Source organism: Lupinus angustifolius, unplaced genomic scaffold (genome assembly GCF_001865875.1).
Source record: "Lupinus angustifolius cultivar Tanjil unplaced genomic scaffold, LupAngTanjil_v1.0 Scaffold_1_150, whole genome shotgun sequence".
In the NCBI taxonomy this organism is placed as follows: domain Eukaryota; kingdom Viridiplantae; phylum Streptophyta; class Magnoliopsida; order Fabales; family Fabaceae; genus Lupinus; species Lupinus angustifolius.
Window position 1 is genome coordinate 2,097 of NW_017715480.1, and position 16,304 is coordinate 18,400.

Consider the following 16,304-nt stretch of genomic DNA (forward strand, 5'->3'; position numbering starts at 1 on the left):
CCCTTTAATCTTGAATAAATAAGGATTCTGGTTATAGACACCGCTAAAGCAATACGAGTACACAAGATTTAAGGACCATTCTTAACTGAAAATGAAAGAAAATATATATTATTCTTCTGTGGGGATCCACTTACTCCCAGAGTAATTTTTTAAACTTACTCCTCATCCTAGCCATCAATTCTAGGGATATCTAATGGTTTAGATCCACTTACTAATTCAAACCGTTGAATTTCCCTAGAATTGATGGCTAGGATGACGAGTAAATTTAAAAAACTTACTCTTAGAGTAAGTGAATCTCTCCTCATTATTCTGTAACATTTAAAGTTCCTAAAAAAGAAAAAAGAAATTAAAGTATGACAAAATGTATTCATGAGATTCATATTGATCAATGTATCTTCTTCTCCATGATGTCATTTCGTATCTTGATTCCAAAAAAACTACACTAATGATTTAGTCCATGTTGAGTATCTTTACCCCTCTTGATGAAGATCCCCTTTGAAATCATTATAACAAAACATATGGTTTAGCATATCGTTACTGGTTTTACTTTAGGATTCTATTTTTTGTGATATTTGTGCAAGAAAGCTTTTTCAACTCGTAAATTTTCACACCAACAAGATGTTGATCTAGTGATGTAAGGCCCTGTTAGATCTATAGTATGATCAAATCAAAAATTTAATTCCTGTGAGTGACACTTGTTGGGATGGATAACCACAAATCCCTAAAAGAAATTAGTTCCTTAGCCAAAATGTGAGAGATACCTTCCAAAAACAGATAGTAAATTTTCACTATTTAGGTAGCATCGCGTCCCACCATGAACAAAAAATGGGAGTTATAAGGGTGGTAGGTTGTAGGAGGTTGAGGATGAGTCTCATCCCACAACAAAATACTAACATACTAACAATTGTAGATGATAAAAGTTTATTATTGGAACCCTCTTAGGAACATATACTTCCCCCGTTTTCTTTTGATTCAATAAGAATTCTTCCCTTTAATCTTGAATAAATAAGGATTTTGGTTATAGATACTGCTAAAGCAATCCGAGTATACAAGATTTAAGGACTATTCTTAACTTAAAATGAAAGAAAATATATATTATTCTGCCATGGGGATCCACTTGCTCGAAGAGTAATTTTTTTAAACTTACTCCTCATCCTAGTCATTAATTCTAGGGATATCTAATGGTTTAGATCTATGTACTAATTCAAACTGTTGAATTTCCCTAGAATTGATGGCTAGGATGAAGAGTAAATTTAAAAAACTTACTCTTAGAATAAGTGAATCTTTCCTCATTATTCTCTAACATTTAATGTTCCTAAAAAAGTAAAAAAAAATTAAAGTATGACAAAATGTATTCATGAGATTCATATTGATCAATGTATCTTCTTCTCCATGATGTCATTTCGTATCTTGATTCCAAAAAAACTACACTAATGATTTAGTCCATGTTGAATATCTTTACCCCTCTCGATGAAGATCCCCTGTGAAATCATTATAACAAAACATATGGTTTAGCATATCGTTATTGGTTTTACTTTAGGATTCTATTTTTTGTGATATTTGTGTAAGAAAGCTCTTTCAGCTCGTAAATTTTCACACCAACAAGACGTTGATCTAGTGATGTAAGTCCCGGTTAGATCTATAGTATGATCAAATCAAAAATTTAAATCCTGTGAGTGACACTTGTTGAGATGGACAACCACAAACCCCTAAAAGAGATTAGTTCCTTAGCCAAAATGTGAGAGATACCTACCAAAAACAGCTAGTAAATTTTCACTATTTAGGTAGCATATACCATGTAGCCTTATTGAGTTATTGTATGTGGTTTTATCTACAATATTTATTAGTATTCATAGGGGATAAGATGTTCAGTGGTAGCCTTAAGCAAGGGAAGCTTTACCCTTGGGGGTTCAATGGCACCAGAACATCCTTGAGGACAAAACACAATGTACACTGATGCATCATGACCAAGTTCTAGATCATATACACGCTTCCCTGATGCATAATCCCCTAGAAGTTGGTATGATCTTTCTGACTGATCCATTGTGACACACATATCTTCACCACCTGCTCAAATTCAAGGAAAAAAAATGAGAGAATTGTTACGAGGGTAATATCTATGCAATGTCAGCATAAAGATTTATACACGATTAGTACATCATTTATCATTCATTTGTATTGTTTTTCTTTTTAAGAGTCTATCATAATTGAAAAATAATGGTAAATAATATAGTGACAATGTATTAAACTCATACACTGTTTGTACATACATACTTTTGTCAATTGTTATTTCCTAATCAAACCAAACACATTGCATAGCATTTTAAGGTTAATTAGAATGACTCACATGCAGCTAATTCTATCTGAGTCTGATAAATAAAATCCAGAACAGAAGAAATCTCTTTCTCGAATTTATGAAATGGCCCATCTGTGAACTCCATCTTTCTCAGCTTACATAGTCCCTCACCCAACTGCATCATGGCTCCTCTATGGTTCTATTCAGTAAATGAAGACAATTTTTAGACAATAATTCAAAGCTAAGCAAATCTGAAGAGTAATTATAGGATGAACAAGTGATTATCATAGGCATTCTATTCCAAAATTCAGTGAGGTAGTGTGTTCTATACTTCACTTCCTTGATGAATAAGTTAAAATAACTTATTCATCAAGTGATTAGAACGACTCACATGCAGCTAATTCTATCTGAGTATGATACATTTATACATGTCAATTCATAAATTTAAATGTTAACGTACAGAGTAAAGGGAAGAGAGTCACTTACTTTTGATGCATAAGTTAAAAACTCTTACTCCACATCTTAGTCATCAATTTTATGAAAATTTAATAGTTTAAATCTATCCACTGATTCAAATCGTTGGATCTTTCTGGAATGGATGATTAAGATGTGTACTAGGTTTTTTAATTTACTCTTGAAGTAAGTAGATCCCTACCTAGAGTAAATATGTATCTTGGTTCCTCAAAATTTTCATGTATACAGTTTGGTCCATCAAAAATATTAAAAATTCAAAATGACACCCAAAAAAATCAATTGTAAGTCAAATTAGTCATTTTTAACATATTTTATAATACTTAATAGATACTAATTGATATTAAAAAAACTAATTTTATCATAATTTATATTTTAAAAGAATCTTATGTGTCCATTTGGATCAAAAAAATGCCTCTGCTAGGGCAAAACTATACTCTTCTTCTTAGAATCTCCTAATTTCTTGGAATCTCCTAATCTCTTGGAAAGGAATCTCCAATTTTCTTGGAGCTGCTACTTCTCTGTCTTTTGTTCTATCTATCTCTTCTCAACCATGTCGTGCACAAACCATGCTATTCCATGGAAATGTTTAATGGGAGTGAACAATGCTCCAATACTTCTGCACAAAGAACCATCGAAGGCCAATCATGTGGTTCAACCACAGGGAGGAAAAAAATCCTTTATTCAAGCGCTTAATAACACTCCTGACTTAGTTCCCTCTCAGCTCCCTGAGCCTTGCCTGAAGGGTGATGCCATAGCAATAAAGATCCTGGAATCAGATTATCAAGAAGGTTTAATCCGTTGTAAAACTCACCTGCACGGAAGGATCATCTTCTCTAAAGGAGACACTCCATTGAAATTCACAGATCTGAAGAGTAAGCTTTCCACGATGTGGAACATGGTTGGTAAATGGTCGATGATATCTCTAGGCAAAGGGTTCTATGATTTTTCATTCTCCTCTTTGGAGGACATGAGAAAAATATGCTCTGTTGGCTCTTGGAGCTTGAAACCAGGTTTCTTAAAACTGTTTTTATGGACACCGGATTTTAATCCAAACCTCCAAAAATTGTCTCACACTCAGTGTTGGATCCGCATCAACAACCTCCCCCAAGAATATTGGAGTCCAAGGATAATATACTCCATTGCTGGTGGTATAGGCACTCCAATATCTTTAGATATGGCAACGAGTAACAGATCCTTTGGTCACTTCGCTAAGGTGCTTGTGGAAATTGATCTCAAAGCTAAGCTCCCAGATCAAATTTTGGTAGAACGGGAGGGATTTGCTTTCTTTGTCAACATTGATTATGAGAATCTTCCAGAGTTCTGCAATGAATGTTTGGCAATAGGGCATAACATTTCCAACTGTCGTAAAGGCAAGCATACAGTTGAGAAGAATGTTAAGTCAAACATTAAGAAAAAAGTGGGGGAAGCAGGGGCCAACTTGCCTGAAATGACCAAAAATCAATTGCTAGAGCAGGACTTGGCTAATAAAACAGTCCTAGAAACATCCAATGTTGATGCAGCAAACATGGTTGAGAGGGATCTAATTATCAATTTGGAAATTGATAACACAGAGGAGATCAACCTGGATGACATGGAGAAATTGGAGGTTAACACTCATTCTAGAGGAAATGGTCTAAAGGGGAAGGGGTCTAATTTGACTCACTCAGAAGGGGACTCTCCTTCGGAGGATAAAGATATCTCTTTGTCATCTAATGATAACATGATTGTGCAAGAAACAACTGAAATTGCTAATCAAGAGGTGGCACAAGACATAAGATTAGTTGGGAGACTTTGGGCTGATCAAACTGAAGTTGAGGAGGAAAGGGATGAATACACCCCGGTTATATCAAAGGCTCAAAATAAAAAATTAAAATGAGTAGCAATAAGCAAAAGGTGCACCAAACCCGAAGGGGAGGATACCTCAAGTCCAACAAATGAGAATTCTCTACTGGAATTGTAGAGGTTTTGGTAGTACCAAGACAAGGCTCTTTTTGAAGAACCTGTGTGAGTCCAATAATCCGGATTTTTTGTTTATAGCTGAGCCAATGATTCCTACTGATTCTGTCAATGACTTGGTGTGGAAAGAGCTCAAGCTAAAGGTTTTTGTAACTAATAATAGAGGTCATCAATTGCCCTCCATATGGGGTCTTTGCAAATATGATTTCAACCCTTCAATTCTCAACAATTCGGACCAGCAAATTGCTATGGAGGTAAGCATAGAAAATAATAGGATCTTCTTATGTGTGGTTTATGCTAATAATAGTTTTCTGCAAATGAGACTTTTATGGTCTGATGTTCAGAGTGTCATGGAGGCTAATCCTGGTCCTTGGTGCTGTATTGGTGACTTCAACGTGGTGCTTGGTGCTCATGAGTGCAGAAGTACCAGACTTCCTGCTAAAACTCCCTGCCTTGAGTTTAAATCCTTCTCTGATTCGGCTGGCCTTTTGCACCTGAACACCTTAGGGGCTCAATTTACTTGGTCAAACAAAAGAAGAGGTAATGCTCTTACTGAAAAAAGGCTGGACAGAGCCTTGTGCAATGAGGAATGGCTTACCTTCTGGAACCAGGTCTCTTGTGGTACCCTGCCTAGATTGACCTCAGATCATCATCCTCTTTTGCTGCAATCATCTATTAACAGCCAGGCCAGAATCTCTTGTTTTAAATTTCATAAAATGTGGATCTCCCACCAGGATTGTAGGAGACTGGTGGATGACAGTTGGAGAAGCAAAGTATATGGTTGTCCCATGTTTGTCCTTTCTCAAAAGCTCAGACATCTTAAGAGAGAGTTTAAGTCTTGGAACATTAATGTTTTTGGCAATGTGCATCTAAAAGTGAACAATGCTAAGGCTTGTGTGGAGACTATCCAAAATTGCATCAATATTTTGGGCCCTTCTTCTGACCTCCTTGATCAGGAGGACAAAGCTCAAAAGGATCTTTTGGATGCCTTAATGACAGAAGAGATTTTCTGGAAGGAGAAGGCCAGAGTCAAGTGGTTCACCAGAGGGGATAGAAACACAAGTTTTTTCCATAAACTCACTAAAATCAGGCATGCCACAAAGTCTATCTCAAGGCTGCAAACTAATGACAACATCCTTTCTAATCAGGAGGACATTGACAATCATATAATTGGGTACTATAAGGATTTGTTTGCCTATTCTAATGACTCTCACCCCAACAACCTTATTCAGAATGTGATCCCTTCTTTGGTTAACCAGGAGGAGAATAGCAGGCTCACTGAAATCCCCTCCAATGAGAAAATAAAAAAAGATGTCTTTGACTTAAATGGTGAGGGTGCTCCTGGACCTGATGGATTTGGTGGATGCTTCTACCAAGCTTTTTGGGATATAATTGGCATTCAGGTCTGTGATGCTGTCAAGCAGTTTTTTATCCAAAGCTGGTTGCTCCCCAACCTCAACTCCAACAATGTTATTCTCATCCCTAAAACCCCTGGTGCAGACAGAATAGAAGAGTTCAGGCCCATTGCTCTGGCAAATTTTCAATTCAAAATCATATCCAAGGTGATTGCTGATAGGCTTGGCACAATAACATCCAGAATTTTATCCCCTCAACAAAAAGGTTTTATAAAGGGCAGGAAAATACATGACTACATTTGCATAGCCTCTGAGGCAATTAACTTACTTGACTACAAGACTTTTGGTGGTAATTTGGCCATTAAGCTTGACATCAAAAAGGCTTTTGACACCATGGATTGGCTTTTTCTGCTGGATACTCTTAAAGCTTTTGGTTTCAACCAAGTCTTCATCCACTGGATTGAGGTGATATTGAAGTCTGCAATGCTCTCTATTAATATCAATGGCAGAAGTGTTGGCTTTTTTCAGTGCAAGAGAGGGGTTAGGCAGGGAGATCCTTTATCCCCTTTGTTATTTTGTATTGCTGAAGATGCTCTGAGTAGAGGAATTTCCAACCTGGTCAGAGAAGGAAAATTTTCTACAATTTCGGGTCCCAAGGGTCTTCAAACTCCTAGCCATATTCTTTATGCTGATGATATCTTACTCTTCTGTAAAGGTAAGAAAGCTGAATTGTTTGAGCTCAAGAAGTTGATTAAAGACTATGCTGAGGCTTCTGGTCAGCATGTCAACCATTCTAAGTGTAAGTTCTATATTGCTTCATCTAGTCCTTCAAAAATGGCTTCCCTGACTTCCTATCTTGGTTTTTCTGTGGGCTCTCTGCCTGTTCTTTATTTGGGCATCCCTTTGTTTAAGGGAAGGCCTAAGAAGATTCATCTTCAGCCTATAGCTGATAGAATTTTGGCTAAGCTTGCCACTTGGAAGGGTTCCACTTTGTCCATCATGGGCAGAGTTGAACTTGTTAGATCCATAATACAAAGTATGCTTGTCTATAGTTTCAAAATTTATAAGTGGCCTGAAAACTTGTTGAAAATGGTTGACAAAGGAATGAGAAACTTTATTTGGTCTGGTGATATTGGAGTAAGGAAGTTGGTCACTGTTGCTTGGAACAAAGTCTGTGCTCCCCTAAAGGAAGGAGGGCTTGGTATTAGATCCACCAAAAATTTGAACAAGGCTGGTCTCCTAAAGCTAGCATGGGAGTTAAAAGCCTCTGATCAGATTTGGGCTTGTTTCTGTAGGCAGAGGTTTGGCTCAACAAACTCTGCTGCTAATAGACAATTTCAGTCCTCTATATGGATTGGAATCAAGATCAATTGGATAGAGGTGGTGGAGAACTCTTTATGGTTAGTAGGGGATGGCACAAAGATTAATTTCTGGACTGATAACTGGACTGGGACAACTATGGTAGACTCTCTGCAAATTCCTTTGAACTTACACTCTAAGCTAAAGGCCAAAGTGGCTAATTTTGTCATGGACTCAAAGTGGTTAATCCCTGCCCCTATGATTAGAACTTTCCCTACTGTGGTCTCTAGCATCTCTCATATCTTGAGGCATAATGGTTTGGACAGATTGGTCTGGAGGAATTCTTGTGAGGGTGATCTTCACTCCAAGATTGCTTATGATCATGTTTCAACCAAGCAGCCTCTTATTGACTGGTGCAATCTAATCTGGTCTCTAAACATCCCTCCCTCTCAATCGTTCATCACTTGGAGACTTCTGCTTGGCAAATTGCCAACTGATGAAAATCTCAAATTGAGAGGATTGGTCTTAGTCTCTAAGTGCAATTTATGCAATGAGTTCCAGGAGGACATGGATCATCTCTTCTTTAATTGCAAGTTTGCTTTGGCTATTTGGGACTGGTTTTTCTTCACCTTTGGTACTCATACAGCAAACCAGACTCTTCCTCAATTAATTTGTAATGAAAGTAGGAAATTCTCTAGCCAAACAAGGGAAATTTTTATTGCTTGTGTGGTGCACACAATTGCCACCATCTGGTACTGCAGAAACCAAACCAGATTCAATGACCACATCATACGAGGCATAATGGTTTGGACAGATTGGTCTGGAGGAATTCTTGTGAGGGTGATCTTCACTCCAAGATTGCTTATGATCATGTTTCAACCAAGCAGCCTCTTATTGACTGGTGCAATCTAATCTGGTCTCTAAACATCCCTCCCTCTCAGTCGTTCATCACTTGGAGACTTCTGCTTGGAAAATTGCCAACTGATGAAAATCTCAAATTGAGAGGATTGGTCTTAGTCTCTAAGTGCAATTTATGCAATGAGTTCCAGGAGGACATGGATCATCTCTTCTTTAATTGCAAGTTTGCTTTGGCTATTTGGGACTGGTTTTTCTTCACCTTTGGTACTCATACAGCAAACCAGACTCTTCCTCAATTAATTTGTAATGAAAGTAGGAAATTCTCTAGCCAAACAAGGGAAATTTTTATTGCTTGTGTGGTGCACACAATTGCCACCATCTGGTACTGCAGAAACCAAACCAGATTCAATGACCACATCATTCCTATCAATCAGGCTATTGCTAAGATAAAAAGAGCATCTTCCTTTTCTGGCATATGCTCTAAGTCTACTTCCCTTTCTTGCTCTGTTGCTGAATTATTGATTCTCAGGAATTTCCAAACTCCCTTAAGGATAAGCAAGGCACCTCGAATTGTTGAAGTAGTTTGGGAAAGGCCTAGGGAGGGATGGATAAAAGTTAACACCGACGGGGCTGCTAAAGGTTTCCCTGGTCTGGCTGGTGTTGGTGGAATTTTTAGAAACAATCATGGGGAGTGTATAGCCTATTTTGCTGAGTTTATTGATTATCAATCTGCTCTATATGCTGAAATCTTTGCTGTGACACAAGCTGTGAAATTAGCCTGCAACAATGGTTGGAACCAATTGTGGATTGAATGTGATTCAACAACCGTGGTGGAAATCTACAACAACAACACTAAAGTCCCCTGGAAGATCAGCACTGATTGGGAAATTTGCAAATCAAAGTTGTTATCTATGAATTGCCTTATTTCGCACATTTTTAGGGAGGGAAACTCTTGTGCCGATAAACTTGCAAACTACGCTATTCTTTCTAGGCACAAGTCCTCTTGGACCAACTATCCTTCCTTCATAAAGGATGAGTTCAATAGAAATAGATTAGGCCTTCCTAACTATAGGTTCATTAACATGTAATTTGATCATCTTGGCTAATATATTCTGGGTGTAGTTGCACCTTTGCTTTAAAAAAAAAAATATTTTAAAACCATTTTAGATTTTTTAAATTTTGAAGAACCCAACTTATATTTTTAAGGCACTAAAATAGATATTTGGCTAAAACTTAGTGGTAGTTGTTTTTATTTTGTCATATAGTAGGACTTGAAAGGAATAGGAAAGGGTGAAAATAAACTTCTTAGAGTTTGAACAAACACACTTTGATATAATTATTTTGGTGTTTGTGTTTTTTCAATTAAATCATAATACGTGTAACCATAACTATACATATGTCATGTTATGGTAAATGTTATATTCAACTATGAACACTAAAAGTACAAAACAACTAGAACTGGATTTGCTATAGATTAAGTTTTTATTTTTAGTTTATAAATTGTGAGATTATAATGTATTAAGATTATAATCGGTTTATGTTTGAGTATGTTATCAAAAAATTAAATATAAATTAATTTGTTTTGTTTGGTAAGGTGGAAATATTGTTTTTTTACATGGTAACTACATAAAATGGTAAAATGTTATTTTTTTATGTTATAATCACTTTGGTCATTTTTACACTATTTTTTAATATTTATTATCACATATATTTTTACTATAAATTTTTTAACTTTTAATATTGCATAGAGGTTTTAAATTTTTAACTTTTAAAATAAAATAAAATATAAAAACCAATATTTGTATTAAAAAACAACATGACACACAAATAAAGAAGTTACTAAACTTCTATTTATTTATAGATTAAATTACAAAAAAATAATGAGGTTATTTTTCTTATGTGGTGATTATTTTGATTGTTTTTTACATATTTTTTAAATATTTTCTTAATATTTATTATCGTATATGTATTTTACTCAAAGATATGCATTTTTTAAATATACATTTTTATATCATCTAATATTTGATAACTTTTATTACTTCATTACAAAAGCCTAAAAAATTGAAATAAAAGTCAATATAAAAACCAATATAAATATTGAAAAAACAAAATGACACATATTTAATATAAAGTTTGGTAGAAGAGTAAATGAGAAGAAAGATAACCTGAAAGTAAGTATAAAATGAGAATTGACATTTCAATAGAAAAAATAAGATAACTTTGAAATAAATAACCCATGATAAAGAAGCTTCCATTTTTAGCTTATTTTCTCATAAAAATAAGCTATTTTATAATCTGGATTAGTTATCAAATATACTTGTACTAAAATAAGCAAAAACTACACTTTGATCCATAAGTTTTGCATTTATAAAAAACCTGGTTAAGGAGGTGATGAAAACCCACTGCACATTGCAGTATTCCATGAATTAGTGTTCTGCTGGGCTCTTCAGCATTGTTCCAAAGAGCTTCAAGATAGTCATGGCATTTATAGTATTCTCCACCATTGAAAAGAGCCACTGCTTCATCAAAGTTGTGGTCTTTATCATCAGAACCCTCTTCTTCTTCTTCAGTGAAATACCTATAAGAAACAGCCAATAAGAACTTCGAGTTGCTACTTTTATGATGATTCAGGTGCAGTTTTGAACGTGTCAGTGGATTGAAAGATGGTGGAGTAAGAGTGATGGGGTTGGAGAGAGGTGGTAGATGGGAATGAATAGAAACTTGGGATGAGATATGAGAAAGAGTTCTGAGAGAAAGAAGAAGAGCCATAGATGGTGAATGGAACAAGACACACCTTAGCCATATTTGCTTTTAGTTTTTGTGTGGTGGTGGAAATTCGTGACGTCCAAGAAAAGATGAATTGTTTGCAGTTACACTCTTGTAGATTTTGATATTGTTTATTAGCATGATTTTGTTTTCTGTTGATATTTTAATGGGTAATTTAAGGGTAGAATCGAGTCGAAACAAAATTTAGCTCAATTCAGTTCGATAAAGATTTGTTCAACTCGAATTTGAAATGAGCTATGATTTTAGCTTGAATTCGATTCGGTTGAAGTTCTTTAACTGTTTAATTCGACTCATTAATTGGAATTGATTTGGTTCGTCAAAAATTCACGAATTGTTTAGTTTAACTTATTAACTTGATTGGTTAAATTCGTCAACTCGAATTATGATTAATTATTTAATATATACAAATTAAATATTCGCTATACGTAGATATATATATATATATATATATATATATATAATCAAACTAACTTATGAATCCAATGAACCAAATGATACTTGACTCAATTTTGATTCATTTATTTAACTCAAGTTTAAATTTTAGTTGATATTTGTCAACCCTACATAGATTTATCATGGATCAATTGGCAAGTTCATAATTAAAATTGATACTCATGTCATACTCGTCCATAAATACTTAGAACCAGAAATGTTAAATGTATGAGGTGTTTTTTAGAGAGGACGTTCCTTCAAATATGGTTGTCAAATTTGCGTGTTTAAGTAAACCGGGGGAACACTTCTAAACTTGAATCGTAAATCTACGAATTTATATTTCTTAAAAATATTATTTAATAACATATTGTAGTACTATAATGTTTTATTGGGGTTAGTTTTCAAAAAGTTAAGTTTTAGAATCAATATTTATTTTAGTTTTATCAAAATTTTATGTGCATCAGTTTGATTGTTAAAACATTGTAAAACTCAAAATGATATTAAAAATATTAAATATGGGTCAAATTAGTCATTTTTAACATATTTTATGTATTTCATAAAAACTATTTTGACTTATACTCATAATCATTGATTACTAATTTAAAATTTCATTTTTTCGGGATTTAGATTAATACAGGTGAAAATTTGTAATAAGTAAAGTGAATATTCATTCTACGTTTTATATATAGGTATTCTTAAAAGACATTATAAATCTTTAACTCTCTTAATATATCTCTATGTGTGGTCAAAATCTAATAACTAATGAAATTTATTATAAGTAATCAATATATTATTTTCCTGTCTAACTATGATAATTAATGGGTGAGCATCCTCTCTTGTTAGGGAAATACATTAATAACAACATGAAAAAATAACATGATCTGACAATATATCTCTCAGATATAATGAGAATATACTTTTATCCTTAAAATTAGAATCAACTTCTCTTTTAAGTCCATAGAAGATTCTGATTCCGTAACTAATGGGAGTATAACAATTAGCATTCTAGTTGTAAAACCTGGGTAATTCATGATGTTTCAAGTTTTTATAAAAGACTAAAAATAGCAGAACTCAATTGTGTTGAATATTCAACGAATACAACTACTCATTAAACGTAATAATACAAGTAAATCAGCGATACATTCTTCTAAGGACATCCTATCTTATTAATTACTTTGCACCTTATATCTGTGTGCATTGAATGATATACAATAATCTTTGGCTATTTGGGATAAATTAAATTTTAAAGAGGAAGAAGAAACATTTAAGGTTTTAAAAAGGTAAAAAAGATAATTTGATATTGTAGAATTTAAAAATTGTTGGTTCCGTGAGATACACCCCAAATTGGAGATGATGATCGGGGTTTTGGATGGAATGAGCACATTCCATCATATTTCATTCCACTCCATCATCACTGCAATCCAAACAATGAAATTTGACAAAATCTCCCAAATTCTATTCTAGTACACTCCATTCCATCCAAACATTCAGAGATGGGATCAGAAACAAGGCAACCCTTACCATAACCAAAAAACAACGTGCATGATACTCAAGTTTAGTGTACCGATAAGAATAAAGATATGATTATGTTTGAGAGTCTTGTTTTGGAGAAGAGGGAAGGGAATTGAGGATTTTGAAAAGTTTCCTTATTTGGGAGTTAGGTGAAATTGGAGGGAAACATTTTGGAGGTTTTTTGGAGCATATGATATAGGGATGGCAATAGGGCGGGTCGAGGCCGGGTATGCACATACCCAAACCCGAACCCGACATTCAAAACGTGAACCCGAACTCAACGAGATTGAATAAAATGATACCATCTCCGAACCCGTCGGGTTTCGGGTAACCTAAACCTGAAAAAACCCGAAAAGTATAAATGTAATAAGGAAAGTATGATATCATTTTCATTTCATTTTTCTCTAGCATTTCTATTTTCTCTTATATTATTACCTTTCTTTTTTGTTTGAGGATCCAATAGTATGTAAAGTAAAATTACACTTCAAAAACAATGGACACATGATAGAAATTTCAATTTTAAATTGAATTATATTACTTCGGGGCGAGTTCAGGTTATGGTCTTTGCTCTACCAAACCCGAAAATTAAACCCAGGTAAAATCCGAACCTGAACCCAATCACATCGGGTTTTCCCCGTTAAATTTGGGTTTGGTTCGGGCGGGTACCAACGGGTTCAGTTTTCATTGACACCCCTAATCTGAAACACTTCACATGCCTATTTTTATAATTTCCATAATTTGAGGCTTTTTGGAGACGAACATATTGATGTACTTAAACGCAGTTACTAAAATTTTATAATTACATTCTTATCCATTTTAATTGATAATTAGATTTTCAAAGGGAGTGTAAAACAATATTTTTACATTTTTTATCCTTCATTCTCATCTTCATCAAAATTTCACACTCTCAAACAACAGATAAATTTAACTTGATATGCCTTCCATTTTCTTTCCCTCCTCCTTGCCCGTTGATCATTTTCCTTTCCTTTATCTCATAACTCCTAAGGTTATGTTTGGGAGTTATGGAGGAAAGAGGAGTAAGGGAAAAGGAGGGGGAGGAAGGAAATGAGAAGATAAGGGGAGAGTTGTGAGGAAAGAAAGGAGAAGAGAAGACAAATCAAACTAAATTCAATCCTTGTTTGAAAGTAGTATTGATAATTAGGGCTGCCCCACCCATATCCATGTAACATGCTCCTATATTATGGCGGACATGTGCATGCCCATTTTTAAATAGGGCATGTTAACATGAGCACAGTAGACTTGTGGCACACCCTAAATAAAATGTAAAAATATATATACAAATGTATATGCATTAGTCTTACAAAAATCTACATAATTTGCATACAAATATATTTATCATAATAAACAGTAATACAAATAGAATAATACATATAAAATTCAAATGCCTATGTATAATACAAAATATTCATAAACATAGTTTGCATACAAAATATAAAATAAATAGTACATATGCATATATAGTATATGAAAGAGCTAGCTAATTGAAATCAAGAATTCTTGGTGAAAAATGTTGTCTGCTAGGGTTTAACCTCCAACTTTCTTGGAGATTCAAGTTACACCATGAACATTGCACCAATCATTCCCTAGTCTTTTCTAGGAGGGTCAATCCCAGCAGAGGATGCTCCTTCTCCTCCGAGTCCAGTTCATGATTCCGGTTTGCCCCCAACTGCAAAGAAATCTTTTGCCCAAGCCCTCAAAAACTCATGCAATTTCACTATATCTCAGTTGCCTCAACCTTGCATTAAGGGAGAAGCCATTGCCATTAAAATACCGGAGGAAGACTATCAAGCAGGTTTGCAAAGGTGTAAAAATCACCTTCATGGGCGCCTAATACTATCCAAGGGAGACAACATGTTAAAGTTCTTAGATCTAAAAGAGAAACTTGCTTGGCTTTGGTGCAAGCTAGGCAAATGGACCATGATTTCACTTGGCAAGGGCTTCTATGATTTTTCTTTCTCCTCCTTGGAAGATATGCGAAGTGTCTGCTCAGTAGGTGCTTGGAGTTTGAAACCAGGTTTCCTCCGTGTTTTCCTATGGACCCCTGATTTCAACCCGAATGTGCGAAAATCTTCTCATGCTCAATGTTGGGTTCGTATACTCAACCTGCCCCAAGAGTATTGGAGTGCCAGAATCATCTTCTCAATAGTTGGAGGAATAGGCACTCCAATATCTCTACACGAAGCAACTACAAACAGATCTTTTGGTCATTTTGCTAAAGTGTTGGTGGAGCTTAATTTGAAATCAAAATTGCCAAATCAAATTCTTGTGGAGAGGGACGACTTCGCATTCTTTGTGCAGATAGATTATGAGAATCTTCCGCTTTTCTGCAACGGTTGCCAAACAATTGGACATTCATTGGCTAATTGTTGAAGACATAAGGTTACTGAAGACATTCCTAAGCCACCAATTAAGAAATCCCAAAACAAAGAAAAATCCAAGGCTGCTATGGTAGAGGATTTGTGCATTGATTTGGTCATTAAAGAGAATGAAAATCTGGAAGGTATTGAAAGAATGAAGCTTACTCCAATTGTGCATAATGACCCTGTTGTAGCACAAGTGGCCAACCCTGTAGAAACTGATGCGAACCTCCAGGTGAGGTTTGCTTTTTTTGCTGATCGTTCTTGCCTGAAACTTAATTGGACTTGCGAAGTAGAATTTCTATTAATGTCAACGTTTTTGTGTATGAAAATTGGATGAAATGTATATGGAATAAGTGTATTGTATATATGCACGATTTTTTATATATTTTTTTGTATTTTTATTTTTGTGTTTGGATAAAAGAAATGGATAAGAATGACGGGTGGAGGCGCCATAAGCTGGATGATTGATAAGCCTAAGGAATTTCGCCACAAGGAAAGGAACCTTGATAAGAAAAAGGGGCATTGGTTCAACCAAGAAACTAGGAGAAATCTCAACTAGCAATGGAAATTATCCAACTAATATCTGAATTGTTTTATTCATAAGGCAATTCGGTTACATATAGGCCAAGCCTTGATTCAACATGAATGAGTGAGTAAATTACATTGATTTGCATTCAACTACCTTATTGATTCAAATAAAAAAACGTGTGGAGCACTTTGATGAGGATTAATGCTCATAAAATTCTTTCCATATGGGGCTGTTCTTGGTTGGCTACTTTCCTTTTGTTTCTTCCTCAAAGAAAACGTGTACCAAGCCTTCTTAATAGGAGAATTCAGTTGTTTGGGTGTTGTAGTTGCCTTGGCTGAATTCCCACATGTGTAAATCTCAATTTGGTAAGTTTTTAAAGCTTGCCATTATCTTCATGATTTGGAGAAGATTTGAATTCTGATTGC

The 16,304-nt window shown here is 34.9% G+C and overlaps 2 protein-coding genes across 2 annotated transcripts; one reads left to right on the forward strand and one right to left on the reverse strand.

The window, feature by feature from the left end:
* Positions 1–1,772: 1,772 nt before the first annotated feature.
* On the reverse strand, positions 1,773–11,110 carry LOC109336881. The gene is made up of 3 exons (XM_019573704.1): positions 10,615–11,110; positions 2,348–2,495; positions 1,773–2,067 (listed from the first exon to the last, which is right to left on the reverse strand). The coding sequence occupies exons 1-3, from the start codon at positions 11,005–11,007 to the stop codon at positions 1,844–1,846; spliced, it is 765 nt and encodes a 254-aa protein (XP_019429249.1). The 5' UTR covers positions 11,008–11,110; the 3' UTR covers positions 1,773–1,843.
* A 1,165-nt stretch (positions 11,111–12,275) lies between these two features.
* Positions 12,276–15,360, forward strand: LOC109336882. The gene is made up of 2 exons (XM_019573705.1): positions 12,276–12,279; positions 14,588–15,360. The coding sequence occupies exons 1-2, from the start codon at positions 12,276–12,278 to the stop codon at positions 15,358–15,360; spliced, it is 777 nt and encodes a 258-aa protein (XP_019429250.1).
* Positions 15,361–16,304: the final 944 nt, after the last annotated feature.

Bases quoted from the DNA above. Each gene is read 5' to 3' on its own strand.
- LOC109336881 (XM_019573704.1), bottom strand. From the start codon at position 11,007: ATGGCTCTTCTTCTTTCTCTCAGAACTCTTTCTCATATCTCATCCCAA. The intron at 2,496-10,614 runs GTTTTTTATAAA...TTTACTGAATAG, and splicing joins TTCATCACCTCCTTAACCAG to AACCATAGAGGAGCCATGAT. The intron at 2,068-2,347 runs GTGAGTCATTCT...GAATTTGAGCAG, and splicing joins TCAGATAGAATTAGCTGCAT to GTGGTGAAGATATGTGTGTC.